Below are 17,878 nucleotides of genomic sequence, written 5' to 3' on the forward strand. Positions count from 1 at the left end.
CTCTATGCATGGGTAAATTTGTCTTCCTTTCCTTCTCATTTTTGCCCAAAATTTTTGGCAAACTGGATGGCAAATTGGTCCGTCAGCAAAGTGACTGATAGGGTGTGTGTGTGCATACACACACACATGGAAGACTAGGTAGCCAGAGAAAGAAAGCAGGTGAGGACGACCTCTCAATACTTTGTGCGGTCAGCAGACCAACCCAACCCAGAACGCTTCAGGAGAGGAAGGTGGGAGGAATACTGGTTGTGTCTAAGGTGTGGGAGGTGTGGTGTCATGCAATGTGGAGGGTGCGATGTGCCAGAAGAAAATGGGTTTGCAGGTCAATAATGATGTTATTTGTGCATCCAAAGAAGACTGGATAGAGGGGTGGATAGAGAGCGAGAAGAAAAAATGCGTGAGGATAGAGATCCCTCACCTGGCTGTGTAAATATCTGTATGTGTAGCGTGTAACTCCGTGGGATGCTCTGCCTGAGCGTTCCCACCTCGTGATATGGTGTGTTATTTCCTGCTTAATTACTTTGCTCCTGGCGGAATGTTGACAGCAGAGCAAGGAGTCTTGGCAGTCACCCTGGATCAGGCTTTCAAAGAAGAAGAAGAAGCGCGTTCTGGCAATCGCACACCAATTGTCTTCGAGAGAAGACTCTAACGGCTCCACGCTACTCCTTTTATAAGCCCCGGGTGAAGGGTGGGGCGACTGGAAAGCAAGGTCTTGCCAGGCTCCGGGACCGGAAACCATCTCAGTTGCCGACCAGCTTCGGCAGGGCTCGGAGCTCCTGACTTAATATAGGGCATGCCCTTCGAGCCGGCATTCTGGCCCTGAATGTGCTCCGGGTGCAGTCTGAATGTCGGATTGAGCGGACTTTCCCCACCACCCACGGGCCCCCTTATGAGCCAAAATGCACACTTGGGGCCCCGAACCGAACTCCTGGATCTCCCTTCTCGCGACGACTCCTCATTGCCCCTGGTCTTGTCGTGGTCTGTCTACTGGATAATGGTTGTATCAATTCCGGATGCTCACCCGGGACGTCCCCGGTGAGATGCAGTCGAGCTATTAACGTTTGTTGCGTGGTTGGGCGTTGTGCTGCGCCGAGGACAATCCGACGTGCGGTGCTCCTCAAAATAGAGGGGCGAATTGTAGCGATGCAGAGGTACGAGGGGGTGTGGGAATATTTTTCCCATCTGCGGGAGGCGTTTGTGGTCAAAGTGGTGAGGTTTAGTGAGCGAGGTGCGAAGTAAGGTGAGGTGCCGGATGGGAATTGGTGTGCATATTTGAACAAAATAATGGCGTGCGATGCACGGGTGGTATAGTGTGTGGTGGATCCGAGCCATGGGAGGCATTGTGGTGTGCTTATTATCAATTGCCTATTGAATGGCGTGTGTGCTTGCATGCTTGTTATGTACTATGGCTAAAAGGACAGGGTTAGGTTTGAAATCGGAATATGAATCATCGGCAGTTACTAGACCTAACTACAAGACTCAAGCAATGCACTTCGTCCCCTTAACTCACTAGACATGAGGAGAGGACAAACTACACGAAGACTAATTAAATAACTGCCTGGGGATCACTATTTTGAGTGCCATTGCCTTTGAGGCATACGGTTTTGCAGAACCTCAACTACATAAAAATATATGATACTAGACTACCCGTGAACCTGTTGGGTTCCCGTTGTGACAGCGGTTGATAAAAAATATTTTCAAGAAGAAAAAGTAAAGATAGCTCCAGCCAACTATACTGCTGAGGTTGATTGCATTGATCAAATTCTCCCGAAGAGTACTTGACTGAATCGGGAATTGATTTTTTTTTTTAAATTTTCGTTGCCTGATTTAACGAAACTTGATACTGCACACCGCAGGCGAATGGTAAGGTGGGCCGAAAAAATTTTGTGCTATCGTGTACCATTTTGGCTGTATTTCGGGAACATGCATACATACACACAAGATGAGAGTTTTAGTAATATATCGATATTATATTATGTATGTAAATATATATATATATATATATATATATATATATATATAATTTTATTTATATGGAAAAATTACATGCCCAGACCAGGAATCGAACCCAGGTCCTCTATGAAACTGTACCAGGGCTCTGCTATCTGGGCGATACACCAGCTTCGCAATGCAATTCTTCCACATGTACAGGTGCCACTCTAAGTATATTACTATGGCCCCTGTGGTGTTTAATAGCGGACATGGATAAGTCCCTTCACAGGGGAAGACCCTCTCGAGAGTAGGCCCTAGCTGTTCCTATGGTTGGCAGTGAGTGTCCCGGAAGCAGTGGGGAAGAGAGAGTGTCCTTTTTCCCAAACTCCTTTCTTCCTCTAACCTTCATTCTTCAGGGTGATGGTTTTTAACATATCATTGACATTGTCTTTCATTCTTGATGTCACATGAAAATAACTCATTTCTATCATCATACAGGTCTTACCAATGTGAACAAAAACTTGAAGCGGTCATCGCCACACTTGACTGAGGTGTGTTTTCGACCGAGATCATGGCGGTTTTTTAACTTTTATTTATTTATCCTCCAGGAATACACAGTTTTCTCTATAGTTTCCTCAGAAAGGAAGGATTGGTGCTGACTAACAAAATAACAGTGAATTCAGTGTCTGCAAGAAATATTTGGTGTGTGTCTGTGTGTGCGCGCAGAATAAAGTGAAGAGAGGAAACCCGCATGATTCGGACAAGGAGCCAGGCTCACAGCCTGCCAAGACACACAAGAAAAGCTCCGAGCCTGATCAGGCCATGGAATCAAAGGTCAAACGGCCTGAAACTAACGATAAAGCTCGAGGAGTTCCGGTCACGGCAAGTGGTGGCAAAACACCGGTGGAGGTACATATTTGCAGTGGTTTTGGGGGTTTTGATATCGCACCATTGTTAAAAGTGCACATCATTGCAGATTTTTGGATTTTAGAATGATATTTTCACCCAAAATAAAAATAATTCATTGTATACAGTCGTGCGCCACTTCACGACGGGGTTACGTTCTGAGAAACGCGTCGTTAAGCGACGGTCGTCGTTGTGCGAACATCATTTTTTTTTTCGTTTTCGTTTTCGAACATCGTACTTACACAAAATTAGACACCTTGGCTATATGGTGTAGCCTATTGCTCCTCGGATACAAACCTGTGCAGCATTTTACTGTACTGAATACTGTTGGCAATTGTAACACACATACAAGAGAGATGGAAGACGCGTTAGTTTTACCTTTGTGCTGTTCATGACGGCCATCTGTGTTGTTAGCAGCAGCTTACAATCTCCTCTCGCATCGATTATTGAAAGATGAATAAATAGCGTTTGGATTTTATAAATACATAATCATTGCATCGATGTTATAATTTACAAATAAAGAAACGAGCACCTGTCAATTGTGATATATATTTTCGGAACAGTGCAATTGTTTTAACAAAATAAAAAGCTTCACTAAAAACAAATTGGTGCTTTAATTTTGATTAACAACAACGATTTATTTGCGGAATTCTTCCATTCAAAGGTAATTTACTTGCTGGAAGGTAAACGTGCAAACATTGGTTCAGTTTGAAAGCTGATTTCCTTGAATCCCGATTTAGCACGACCCTGCTTTTTCGCGATTACATTTTATGGACCTCAATCATCGCATTATAACGGGGCCACACTGTCTTTTATTATCATTATGAGGTATTATTAATGTACAGTGTACATAATTGTATGTGCTATTTTTATACGACTGGCATCGCTACGTCGGCTACATCACTCTGCGATAGGAATTTTTCAGCTACATTTTTTTTTTTTTCAGAACTGGCAGATCTGTCGTATATGCGATCCGTCATTGCCCGGAACGTCGTTAAGCGGCGCATGACTGTATTTTATTTATTATTTCGTTTTTTTTACTTTTTTTTTTTGGTGATTGATGTCATATCCCAGCCATTGTATTTCTCATGATGTACCATCATGTCCCGGTCATATGTAAATTTGCTTTAATGCTTAATTTGTCTGTTGAGGTTTCTGCTGTGAAAGCAGGGATAGTTTGCACTGACTTCAAGCAGGCAAGCCTGGTGTTTGCTTAGCAGTTAAAAGCTTGAAATGTTAGGGTCCTGAGTTTGAGCCCCCATCATGCTGTTAAATACCACCAGTTGGGTTGCTTAGATAGTCATCCTTCTGAGGTCTGCAAAATTAGTACCAGCTTACTGTGAAGAATAAGCCATTCGAGTATTCTGTGTCAGACTGGCAACCCGTCCAGGATTGTGCCTAATAATCATGGGATGGAAAAAAATTGAAGGTCAAATTCTTTTAACAGATTATTATTTTTGAATTTTTGAGTTCTGATATCATACGCAGGGGAGAAAAGGGGGGGGGGATGATGATAACGTCTGGTCATCCTTGAGACAGAATGGTGCCAAGACTGCAGCCCTTTGGGTGCTGGGATGGATCACACATGACCCCTTGGTAGTGGTTATCCAGAGGTCAGAATGTCAGCCTGAATTGAAAGGGCTGGGGAATGATTTTAAAATCTGAAATTGATAAAAGATATCTGGATATCACTTTGATGCAGATTCCATTGAAGCCAGACTCTTGCTTCCAGCCAGATTTTCAGGCACCAATGTATAATTATTTATATATATAAGAATCCCTTAAAATAAGCTAAATAAAATAACACATTATTATTTTTGACTGAATAAAGATTATTTGGAAGGCCAATCTGTTTTTGGGAAGAGAGGTGTTTTCTTTAGCAGACTGATAACCTTACAATACAGTAAAGTGATATAAGGTCGTTTAAAATGCAAATATATATATATATATATATATATATATATATATATATATATATATATATATATATTCAAAACAGATACATGTTCGAGCACATATTTAATAATCATGTTGTATTGAAATACATTTCCCATTAAAGGGTTAAAATAATACATTGTACTATAAGCTAAAAACCTTTACTTTTTCAAGTTTAATCGGCAACATTTTTTTTTTTAATATTTTTATCACCCTTAAACCCATTATGCTAATTTTGGAGAAATTTGCATCCACACCTACTAATGATCATTTCTACTCACTTTACCCCAAACTAACCTAACTATCTCACTTACAGGTTACTGCACTTCCACTCTTCTTTTCCTGTTAATTCATTCCTTTGTCATTTACCACTAGTCATCGAGATGGATCATCCATACATAGTGGTTATTTTCATCCTTGTGCTCTCTTGAACCTTCTCCATTTTGTTCTTCCTCCTCAGCTCCTCCCTCTTAATTTGCCCTCTCTCCATTCCTTTTCTCTTTTTTTTCTTTTCTTTTTCATGTTTTTATTTATTTTTCTTCTTGACCTCACCAACCCTTCTTTTACTATATATATATATATATATATATATATATATATATATATATATATATATATATATATATATATATATATATATATATATATTGTTGTGGGCCGGGGTCTGGCGGAGAACGACCACCAGGTGGTGGAAACTAAGTTGATTCCCACCAGACTCCCCGGAATTGTAGGCAGTCACTCACGGATAGTTCCGTGACGTGGCAGGTCGCTTAACCGACCATGGACGCCAATACCTCAACCGCGTGGCGTAGGGTCCTGTCTAGAAACAAGTTACCTAATTAACCACACGGTTTCGACTACCGGGGAACCACGCCCTCGGTATGCCTTGCCCGAACCGGATCACTCTACCAACTACCGACTACCTTTCCGGATCGAATGCAGTCGAGCGGCACTGCCCAGGACGTACCGGCGAGAATGAACGGATTATCGGGAATAAACACCCGGCTAAACTTCAGATCCAAACCATGCTGGACCAATGGAGGAAAAGACAAAGTCGAGCTGGGAACATTTCTACAATTATTTATTTACAATGAAGTGAGGAAAAGCATGTGGCACAGGAAAAAGGTTTATTGGGTGTGTTACGCAGGGGAAGATAAGAGAGGTGTGATGCGACAATTATGCAAGCAACTTATAAAAGCGGACACAGTGCAGACTTGACGCACGAATAATAAAAGCAATAATGAAGATCTTATACAGACTTATCTAACGGACAGACGCCAACACACTCAGACAAAATAATCCCAACAAAAAGAAAAGGGGGACCTTTTGCAGCCAGGAAGGGAGGGAGTCGAGGTCACAGTTTTTGGTACCTGAGCGTTTTGAGGATGGAGGGATGCTCCGTGGTGTGGTACCCGACAAAAGTTGTGTGGTTCGGTCCACCGCCGCACGTGTGGTAATCGTGTCTGGCGGAGTCCAAAGAGGACTCTGGAATATATATACTGGGAATGTGCGCGTTTGAGTTTCGTTGCCTTTTCTTTTATAAGTTGCTTGCGAGAGATGAGCAGTAGGCAGGACCAGATTAAAGGATTGATCGAGGTCCTTCGCATCCACCAACTCCGACTTATCCCTTTCAAAAACCAACCGCGACCTTTCAAATCCAACGACAACCTTCCCTCGCATCCAAATCAACTCTGAGGATTGTCCCATACTTTATAGATAATGGAGTTTGGGGTTGAGCCATGGCGAAGCCGACGTCATTGTTGGACCGGGCTGGGCCCGATTGGACCGGGCCTTCATGTGGTCCACCTTTCTGGGCGGGGTTTCGGCCAGACAATGGTAAGGACCGCCCACACCACCGTGTCTGAGTTTGGGAAGGTGAATGGTGGCGCAGCTAATATAACGAACCTCGGGATTCTGCCTCAGAAAACGAGTCTCTGTTGACAGCAGGTAGACAGTGGAAGCGCTTGTCCAGCCCAAAGTGCCCATCGGGATTTGGGCTCAGGAGACAAGACGAGGGTAGCAAGCGAGATGAAGGTACCATGGATCAAATAAAAGGGGAAATAAAATAAAGGGGGAAAAATGATTTAATAACCTAACTATTGCCCATTGCAACACACTCCCTTGTCTTCCCACTCGACAAAAGGTAGGGACCTAACTACACGTATACTAATGAAATAACTGACTTGGGACAACTATCTGTTGTATGCATATGGTTCCGAGAACCGTAACACTACCCCCCTCCCTTTTGGGAGACTCGACCCGAGTCTTCAACATTCGTGTGGCATGCAGGTATAGGTTCCCCTTGTACATTTTACCTACGGATCCCTGAGTGTGACATTTTGAATACATGTCCCAAAAATAAATAACCTAGTGCGTTGCGTAACTAAACTAATAGACTCATTCGGCCAACTTAACTACATTGCCGGAACTAAACAAACAAACAGGTGGGTCAGAACGATATACATTTCTAATATTTACACTACCCATGGCCCAGGACCTGTGACTTGAGGAGAGAACGATAAAAGCATAGCAAATGCAGACCAGGTAAGGTGCGATACAACAACAGGTCGGCATATGAAGCTTGCCGGCCTCTGTGTGGTCTCGTGAGGTTGTGGAGGGAGTGTGGTGGCGTTGGCTGGTCCGAAGACGGGCTCGGTCCTACCCTACAGTCTCCCCCCAACCCATTGCCTGTGCCTGTCCTTGTCCATACCCATCCCCATTCGTTTGCAACAACAAAAAAACAACTAAATGGACTTTTTTTGTTTGTTGGATTCGCTATATATGAGATATCCCTTATTGTCGTGTGTGTGTGTGTGTGTGTGTGTGTGTCTGCAACGCGAGGCTCCACAGCACGAACCAGCGAACCGATTTTGATGAAACTTTGCCAACAGGTGGAATATATACTGGGAATGTGCGCGTTTGAATTTCGTTGCCTAGCAACCACCCGTTGCTGTGCAGCGGCCGAAAAACCGCATACAGTATTTTCAATACTTGTCCAGTTTTGAATGTAGAGAAACAAGACTTTGGAATTAAACACTTCGAGATATTTAGAAAATTTTACTCGAGCCGATTTTTGATTGAGGTTTTATTTTTCAAATGGTAGTCCTTCAAAAATCAGGTGTCTATTTACCGTCATTTAAGGTGTTTATACAGTGTTTGTAAGGAACGACACCGTCATTCCACCTTCGATCTCTCCTCGATCCAAACGTTATTGACCAAAGTGAAAAGGATCCAAAATAAATGGAATCACCGGCATTTCTGTCTTTGTGGATTTCTAATAATATAATATATGTTTATTTATTTACCGAAAACGATTCCACGGCCCACACCACCTTCAATTATTTATTTACCGAAAACGATTCCACGACCCACACACCACCTCCAATTATTTATTTATTTACCAAAACGATTCCCCACCCACACACCACCTCCAATAATTTATTTATTTACCAAAAACAATTCCCCACCCACACACCACCTCCAATTATTTATTTATTTACCGAAAATGATTCCCCATCCACACACCACCTTCAATTATTTATTTATTTTCTGTAAACGATTCCCCAACCACACACCACCTTCAATTATTTATTTATTTACTGAAAATGATTGCACGACCCACACACCACCTCCAATTATTTATTTATTTATTTACCGAAAACGATTCCCCACCCACACACCACCTCCAATAATTTATTTATTTACCGAAAACAATTCCCCACCCACACACCACCTCCAATTATTTATTTACCGAAAACGATTCCCCATCCACACACCACCTTCACTTATTTATTTATTTTCCGTAAACGATTCCCCAACCACACACAACCTTCAATTATTTATTTATTTACTGAAAATGATTGCACGACCCACACACCACCTCCAATTATTTATTTATTTACCGAAAACGATTCCCCACCCACACACCACCTCCAATTATTTATTTATTTCCCGAAAACGATTCCACGATCCACACCCCACCTCCAATTATTTATTTATTTTCCGTAAACGATTCCACGATCCACACACCACCTTCAATTATTTATTTATTTACCGAAAACGATTCCACGACCCACACACCACCTTCAATTATTTATTTATATACCGAAAACGATGAAGACCCACACACCACCTCCAATTATTTATTTATTTACCGAAAACGATTCCCCACCCACACTCTGCCTCCAATTATTTATTTATTTTCCGTAAACAATTCCGCGATCAACACACCACCTTCAATTTTTTTTTTTTCTGTAAACGATTCCACGATCCACACACCACCTTCAATTCTTTATTTATTTACTGAAAACGATCAAGACCCACACACCACCTCCAATTATTTATTTATTTCCCGAAAACGATTCCACAACCCACACACCACCTCCAATTATTTATTATTTAAAGTGGGAGTGGTGTAGGAAAGTGGGTGTGGCTTATGAAAAATATTGTGTGGCTCAGGAGGTGTGGATAAACAAGAGCAGTGAGAGAAGTTTATCGGGTTTTCCGTGTGTGTGTGTCTGCAACGCGAGGCTCCACAGCACAAACCAGCAAACCGATTATTTTTCAAATGGTAGTCCTTCAAAAATAGGGTGTCTATTTACTGTCATTTTTTACGAGGAGTGCCAGTTGGCAAAATATGCAATCGAAAAATCTTGCCAGGCAGAGGAACAATTGTATGTGAACCAATACGTCTTGGCAATGAATTTTTGTCGGTGGATCGGTCAGAATGAAAAGCATCGTATCCAGCACTTCAATCCTAGCGAATCCCTCGTCGCCTACCGGCTTGTTTGTTTTTTAATTACTTGTGTCCCAAACCCCCTTATTGTCTTTGTTCGGCTAACCTGTCCTGACTCTCTATTCCCAATCCCTGAGATCCCTTTGGAAAGGATTGAGGAAGAGACAAGTGAATCTGTCTCGAGGCCCAATGCAGCCTCAAGGCCCTGTCACACCTTGACGATTTACCCAACGTATGCCTGACGTGTGCAAAATTGGGCTAAAATGCCGGCACACGTCGAATACGTTATGGGTAAGTTTGTATACGTTAAGAGCACGCTGGCATACGTCGTAGTACGCTGGCAAACGTCGTAGTTCGCCGAGCTGTTAGACAAATTTTCCATGCTTGAAATTTCCCGACGTATGCCAGCGTATGACTCACATGTTCCGCATAATGCTGGCCATAAGTTGTAGGCACGTTGCGCGATCGTTGACACGCGTTATTGTAAGTTACTCGTAAGTCCAAACACGTCTTGGTAATGTTTAGCGTACCCAAAACTTATTTCTAACCTATGAGTAACGTGTTGCAGGCACGTTACGTGATCGTTGACACACGTCGACATACGTTACTTGTACGTTACTCGTAAGTCGAAACACGTCAATGTAATGGTTGGCATCAGTGTTCCAGACTCCCTGGTTTTTAATTTTTAATTTTTATTTTTTCTTTGGTATGATGGTGATGTTGACACTTCGATTTCTAGTGCGGTTATAATATGATATAATTAAAAGGCTGCCGCTCAACGATTTAAATCGTAACAGTCATACCGAAGAAAAGAAAAAAACGGAGTCTGGAATACTGACACTAACCATTACCTTGACGTGTTTCGACTTATGAGTAACGTGTGTCAACGATCGCGTAGCGTGCCTTCAACTTATGCCAGCGTATGCGGAATGTGTGTCGTACGTCGAGAAATTTTCAACATGCTGAAAATTTCTCGACGTACTTGGCATACAATGACGTATGCCAGCATACTACAACGTATGTCAGTGTGCTCTTAACGTATACAAAACTTACCCATAACGTATTCGACGTGTGCCAGCTTGGTTCGGCAAATTTTTCATACGTCGGCATACGCTGGCTAAAACGTCAAGGTGTGACAGCTGCCTAACACTTCGATGTCTCGTGCGGTTATGATTTGAATCGTCGAGCCGCAGCCTATTAATAGCCTACGCCACGTGATCGTCGGCGATACGCTGCCGCGCTATGCATAAGTTAGACCATCGTTGGGCATAGGTTGTGAACGCCGACTACACGCTCAGCATTCGTTGGTATAAGTTATCTATATGTGATTAAAACGTTCTGTGTACGTTACTAATATGTTATGCATACATCCAACACGTTATTATATGCCCAAAAATAAAAAAAGCATCCATAGTTCAGCATACGCCAGCGTTTTACATACATTTTCATACGTTGCCATACGCTGGCTAAAACGTCAAGGTGTGACAGCGGCTTCAGAATAGCTCCCACAGATTTCAGTAATTTCCAAGGTGAGTCCAGCGGCCTACAAACAGCGAAGGGATGGATGGTGCGAAGGGGTACACTTTTCCTATCTATCCGAGCATTTATTAAACGTGAATCTATCCCCGAGGCTTTTCAACACACCTGTCTCTTTAAACTATTGGTTTTAGTAACCACGATTCCCATCGCCTGTGTTGGTGTTCATTATTAATTTGGGCCTGGCCCGCAAATTTTCTCCTGTGCTCTTGCACAATTTTGTGGCTGAGCAGCGTGGCTCAACTCAACTACCCACCCGCCAAAATCTATCTTCGCCCCCACCCCCACCCCCTCCCGGATCGCTGAGGCTGTCTCCGAGCCATCCTACTCAGTATGAATGTGGGGAATGACCTTCCTGGCATTTCCCCGTCAATGCCCACGTGGTATTTTGGTGCTCCGGGTCCCTTTTCCATGGGTACCCATGCCCATTACACAAACTCAGTTTCTTGGACCCATGGCCTACCCTGGCCAACTACTTCGGTGCCCGGGGTACCCTCTACTAAGTACGCATATTTCACCAGCCACGCTCCCAGCCAATTAATAGTCTCCTGCACCCTACAAAAGGTTGCGTGCCTTCGTTCAACACCAACAACAAAACGACATCCGATTGGTTAATTTAACTCGCCCACTAACTTTTATTACACTAACCCCGGGTTCCCTTGGGTGGGATTCACTCCTCCACCCAATCATTCGTTCGCACCATGCATTCCACATTCACTCCATTCACACTCGGGCCCGCTGACCCACATTCACTCATAATCTCTTTTTTTTTTTTCAATTTACTCCAACACTGACACTCTAACAACTATGAGGTGTGTTCAAAAAGTATCCAACCTTAATTTTTCGTGCGTAAACAAATGAAGCTCAGGAGGTGTGGTTTGGTGCACGTATGTAGGCGATCCAAATTTGTATGTGTGAATATTTTTCCGCCTGCACTCACACATGCCATGACATTTTCACTACTCACACGTTTTGACACGTACTCTGGCACAATCGCACTGTGGGCTTGTGTTGGCCCAAGAGATCCCGGGGCTTCTATCCCCCCCCCCTCCAAAGCTAGGATTGTGCTCTTTCGCACCATGCAACCGCTTCATATTGCACGGCCTTACCGGACTCACCTCATCACGGTCTGCCTCGAGGGAGCATATCGTCTCCCCTTGTTCCTGTGGGAGGTTAACCAGACCCTCGCACTGGGTTTCAAGACATTCCACATGCTCAACCTCAATGTCCCTTACCATTTCTACTTGTGTTGGCTCCTCTTTTATTTTGTGCAATTTGTCCCCTACACGTTCTACCTCCCTTTGCTCTGTTACCTCTTTTAATTCCTCCATCTCTTTTATGATGCCCAATTCCCGGCTCTTTGTCTCTACCTGTCCGAGTTTACAGGTTTCTCTCTTGACCACCGTGGTTTCACTCGTCACCTCGACCTTGCCCGTCGTCATCGCGGTCCGAACAGCCTCCACACTCCCCCTCAACTCGGTCATTTCCCCACGTAGAGTGATGATCTCATCCGCCATTTTCTGGTCAATGTTTTTCAATTTGCTCTTTACCTCTGCCAGCTCCGCCCTCATTTCCTCCTAACTTGCCTTCAGCGTTTGCATATTCCCATTCAGTGTTTGCACGTTTGTTTCCATGTTTTGCATATCCCCCTTCATTTGTGTTTGTAAGTTTCTTTCCGTGTTTTGCATATTCCCATCCATTCGGTTTTGCCCCTGTTCCATCATCTGTTTTATCATCTCCACCATCTGGTTCATGTCAAATGGCTTGGACGAAGCTGATCTGCTATGATCGGGTGTGGATCCGATATTGATCGCTAGGTCCTATGGGAGGGCAATTTGATGAAGGGGGTACCCAAGCATTGTCGCTGTTTCCCCCAATGTTACCTCTGGGTATTGCTGCAGGGAAAGAACTCCCTCAAAACTGTCGTCCTGAGCCAAGGATTCCTCTATCATTGTTTCAGAACCCACCTGAACCAGCTTGTCTTGGTCCGCCATGGTCCGTACCGATATTTACCTAAAATTTGAGTCCTGCTCTTAATTTTGAGGGGAAAGGGGGGGCTGGGGGGTTGCTAAGCACACCCCTGGCTTGAATCCCATTCCAGATACTAAATTGTCGCGAGTTCGAATCCCGTAAATTTTTATGGGTCAATCCCACTCAGCTGACACCAAACTCTTGCGGGCTGGCGGGGTCGGGTGAGAAGACCCCACTAGGTGGGGGAAGCTACGTCGATTCCCACCAGACTCCCCGGAATTGTCGGCCGTCGCTCACGGATAATTCCGTGATGCGGCGGGTCGCTTAACTGACCGTGGACGCCAATAACTCAACCGCATGACCTAGGTCCTCCCGCCTATGGAATCGGGTTACCTAATTAACCACGCGGTTTAACCACCGGGGAACCACGCCCTCGGTACGCCTTGTCCGAACCGGATCACTTTCCCGGAAATATGGCTTTCCCAGGAAAGATCATGGTAGATAGTGAGACCCAGAAGCTTGAATGAAAGAACTTCTTCAAGAGGATTGCTGGGAAAGTACATGGGGGGGGTGTGGGGGGTGGCGGGTGTGGGGGAGGTGTTTTCCAGACAGTCCTTTCGGAGAGACATAATGAGAGGGTGAGATTTGTCAGGGTTGAAAGACATGTTCCATGTGTTGGACCAGTTTGTGATTTTATCCAGATCAGTAGAGTAAAGAGGTTGCTACTTGCCGATCTGAGTGATGACAGATGGTATGGCAGAGGGTGAAGTTATCAGCAAAGTGATAGAGTATTTTCCAGTCGGAGAGATCATTGATGAAAACCAGAAAAAGAACAGGGCCCAGAACGCTACCTTGAGGAGTTCCAGCTTGGACAGGAAGAGGGGATGAGAGAACTCTATTGACGGCCACACATTGGCTGCGACAGGAGAGGACGTCTGTGAGCCATGAGTGGAGATTGCCTTGAATACCATAGGAAGAAAGTTTGGTGAGCAGGGCAGGGTGCCAGACCGTATTGCAGGCACGCCTTATGTCTAGGGAGATGGCTTTGATTTCATGTTTGGCATTGAGGATCTCCATCCATTGTTCACAATCAATGTTCAAAACAGGCACGTATGGAGATCAAAGACACAAAGAAAAAGCAATTGCCCCAGCACGCAAGTTCCCCTTTAGCACTCTGAATTACCTGGGGACGGACAGGCTTGCCAGACTTGCACTGGCGAAAGTTGATGAAGAAGAAGAAGATAGAGGAAAGAACGAGGCTTTGTTGTGACCCCACTTACCCTACGCAAAGAAGCGGGCTTGCGTTGGTCCAAATTGAAGGGAAGGGAAGTGAAAGAGGAGGAGCAGGGACAATGCCATGGGAATGTCGGTGTGGTGATCTTGAAGTGTCGTGTGTTGCTGGACCCCATGCGCCTGAGGACCTCTTGCTTTGTTAGCTCAGAAGAGATGGATCAGCAAACCGCTCGAGGTTCGGCGGACAGGAACAGCTGCAGCTCTCGTGGCTTGGGCAGGCAGGTGGCAGAGCTTCTTTGTGACTTTACCCACATTTTATAGAGGCCTGCACGAGGTGTGGCCACGCTCTTCGGCATTGAACGTTGACCTCCAGTGTCGTCTGCTTGTTGGCCCATGCATGGCCATAGCTTTTGAGGGTTGGTCGAACAACCGTGTCATACCCCCTTAGAGAGCAGTTTTGACGTTTCCGTTACTCGAAGCGTCGAACATGCAGGAATTGCCTTGCTCGATAATTATAATCGTCGTGTTAATGACCATAGTTCATGGTGCTTTGAATGCGTGTCAGTCTAATTGTGATGTTAGTGTGGTTGGGGTATGGGAATGTGCAGGGGAGAAAATGGTTTGAAGGGATTTGAAGTTGGGGTGGGGGGGGGGGAGAGATTGAAATGATTAAATGAAAAGGGAGGGTTTGTAGGGATGTACTGGGCTTGCGAGGTTTAGGGGCATGGGGTGTCGGGGAGGGGGGAAGGAATGGATGGTTTGAAAGATGGATTGAAAAACTGATTTAAAGTGGGAAAACCAGTAACTATTATTGTAACTATTGATGTTGATTTATCATTCCAGAGCCCTGGGCATGATGGAACATATCCAACAAGGCCCAACTTTCTGGAGCTTTACGACGATGCCAATCAGGAAAGAAAACTGTCCTCCGGGATTCCAAAATCCATCTCACCGCGACTGAATCCTCAAATTCCATCAAAAGACAACTGTGTTCAGGAGAGGTCCCCAAAGGCTACAGCATGGCGTGCACCTTTGGGTCCAGACTATGGCAAAGGAGAGGATAATATGAAGGTGAAAAAAAAGGAGACCGAGTTGAACAAAGACGATGCAATGAAGCAGAATTTGATGCAAACTGCGAAGGAAGCCCAGCCGTTGGACAATATGATGGAGAGTGCATGTGTAGTGGAGTTTGATGAGGCTTGTGAGAACCACATGGATGGGTATGACAAACGCAATCAGGCAGTCGTTGCTAAAAAACTGGAGATAGAGCAGGTGGGTGTACTTTGATATAATACAACTGTGCTCTGCTTATAGATGGTGTACATTTCCTGAAGCTTATCTCAAAAACTAAAAGGTAAACCATTCTTCTGCAGACTCTGTCCCCATTTATTTTGACCTGATAATTCAGTCTTTTATTGTTTATTGAAGTACGTGTTGTAACTTTTTTTTGTTAGTTTGTTGCTGCATTTCTACTTGAATGTAAACATTCCAAGAAAGCAAGGTGGTTAATGTTGGCGATTATTTTCAAGACTTCACGTTTTGATTATTGATTGTTTGGTTGCTGTTGTGCTTTCTGCAGGCATTTAAGCAAGATTGTCGCACAGTGGTGTCAGTGGTGAAAATGCTGGTACGATCGGCTCCTGAGCTTGAGGGCATGGTGGGCCCTGCTCTTCGTAGATCTCTGCAACACCTTTCCCAACGATGCCTTCAACAGATGCAAGAATTTGTGTCCAACTTTAACTCCAACAATAGTCAGGCCAATGTTTAACTTCATGCCAGGCAACTGATGCAACGCATCGCCCACATTAAGTCAAAATAACGTTTGAACTCGAATGAAGTCGATGGTGCGCCATCCCAAATCCCCACGCTTCCCACCTGAAGCAAAGTTGAAAGATGAAAAATGTTCCACCAGGAAAGACCCAATACAAAATTTTGAGTTAAAATAATTTTACCCTTGTTTTGTTGTGACCTTGTCCCTACCCCCTGGGGCATGAACCTAGAGTCAAATCCAAAAATCGTAAAATATTTTATGCATCCCCAATGTTGATTGCATATCCAAAGTTTCATTTTTAAAATGTGCCTGTAATTGCATTTTTGAGGATTGACCTTTTGACTGCTCCAGCAGGTGGAGCCAAAACTGTTGTTCTTGCTCCTTTGTGCCATGTGGTGGTCACAACGACCAAGTTTAGTCAATTTCTGCCCAATCGTTTACGAAGATATTCATTCATTCAGTGTGACGGACAGACTGAGCCGATTACGTTATCCCTCAGTTTTTGTTTGTTTTTCTTCAAAAAGTGTGGAGATGATCATGCTTTCCCTTAGGTGCAGCTCATTTTTGTTGTTGACAACTTGCATTGTTCAGCTTCTCGATCCTGCTCCTTTGGGACACTGGCACGGTACAAGGATTCATATTCGCAAGCCACCATTGTTCTTGGGTTGGATTAGTTGTGCAGCACTTGAAATGGTCAAGTTCAAACTTTATTCCTTTCAGCATGCTTAGATGAAAAATATGATGAAATTTAAAATGTTCAAATAAACTGAATACACAGGACAATGCATTTGACTTCTGCTCATCCAGCTTATGCCATCACACTTGCAAACACCATCTTGATTCAGGACAATCCCACTCTTTTCTTCAGAGACAGACAGACAGACAGACCAGTGTCTTGCAACCAATGTTCTTCAATCGATCCATTTGAGCTTGGAGTCGGTCGCAGTGCACCAAGCTTGTTTTTTCATGAACGGGGAAAATACAACACTCAATATACCAACACGGCACTGTAAAAAGCAAAAGGTGATTGGCTCTTTCTCTTGCACTCACCCTGACCCTCCTTTACCATCTTTTATGTACCACAAACTTTTGAGAAAAGCCCCTCCCCCTCAACATCATTTGATGGTTCACTTCCTGGACCATGCAGAAAAATCTACCTTCCATCACGAAAACGTTGCATTTGACGATACATTTTCGTTAACACGATAGTCGAGCCTCACCACACATGATGAAATCTTCAAAGCAATTTTTTTCCACAGTGAATCAAAGGTAAACCAGCATTAAACAGTGGATGTAAAGATAAATATTGGTGAGGTGCATAATTAATTTCCACATGCTCTGGCCTCTTGGGAGTTTATTTCTGGCAGTCAGGAGACCCAGCACTGTTAAAATTAGTCAGGAGGGGGATTGGAACAGACACCAAAATTAACTGAAAGGGTGAGGGTAAAACAGGGTAAATTTTAGTTGTGAATTCAGATTTGCATGTTTTTTTTCAACATGAAATTTGTTTGTGGATTTTTTTTGTTTTTGAAATAATAAAGAAAATGCTGTGGAGGATGCCCATGCCTCAAAAGAGGATGGTCGTTTGTAAAATGCAAAGAGAGAATCGGAAGAAATGGAAGTGAAGGTTGTCGTGGCTGCTAGCAGTGGTTCGGCAGTGGTGAGTTTGGACTCAGCAGTTCTCTGAGATTATATAATCTGTCTCTGTCTCTCTCGCTCTCTCTCTCTCGCTCTCTCCCCCACTCTCACTCTCTCCCCCCACTCTCACTCTCTCCCCCCACTCTCTCTCTCACTCTCTCCCCCCACTCTCTCTGTCTGTTCTATCTTGCTCTCTCTCTCTCTCCCCCCTCTCCGTCCTC

At 44.1% G+C, this 17,878-nt stretch overlaps 1 protein-coding gene across 1 annotated transcript in view; it reads left to right on the forward strand.

Moving 5' to 3' along the window:
• The window catches only part of LOC147032582 (uncharacterized), a 51,612-nt gene extending 34,808 nt beyond the window's left edge, over positions 1 to 16,804 (forward strand). The window contains exons 5-8 of the mRNA XM_085870321.1: positions 2,431 to 2,483; positions 2,659 to 2,841; positions 15,092 to 15,520; positions 15,828 to 16,804. Coding sequence (XP_085726447.1) covers positions 2,431 to 2,483; positions 2,659 to 2,841; positions 15,092 to 15,520; positions 15,828 to 16,016 — 854 coding nt within the window. The 3' untranslated portion in view covers positions 16,017 to 16,804. The remainder of the gene's footprint in view (positions 1 to 2,430; positions 2,484 to 2,658; positions 2,842 to 15,091; positions 15,521 to 15,827) is intronic.
• Positions 16,805 to 17,878: the final 1,074 nt, after the last annotated feature.

The sequence above is a fragment of the Eptatretus burgeri genome, chromosome 2, assembly GCF_056783735.1.
Source record: "Eptatretus burgeri isolate ZD-2024b chromosome 2, Ebu_testis_v1, whole genome shotgun sequence".
Classification (NCBI taxonomy): Eukaryota; Metazoa; Chordata; class Myxini; order Myxiniformes; family Myxinidae; genus Eptatretus; species Eptatretus burgeri.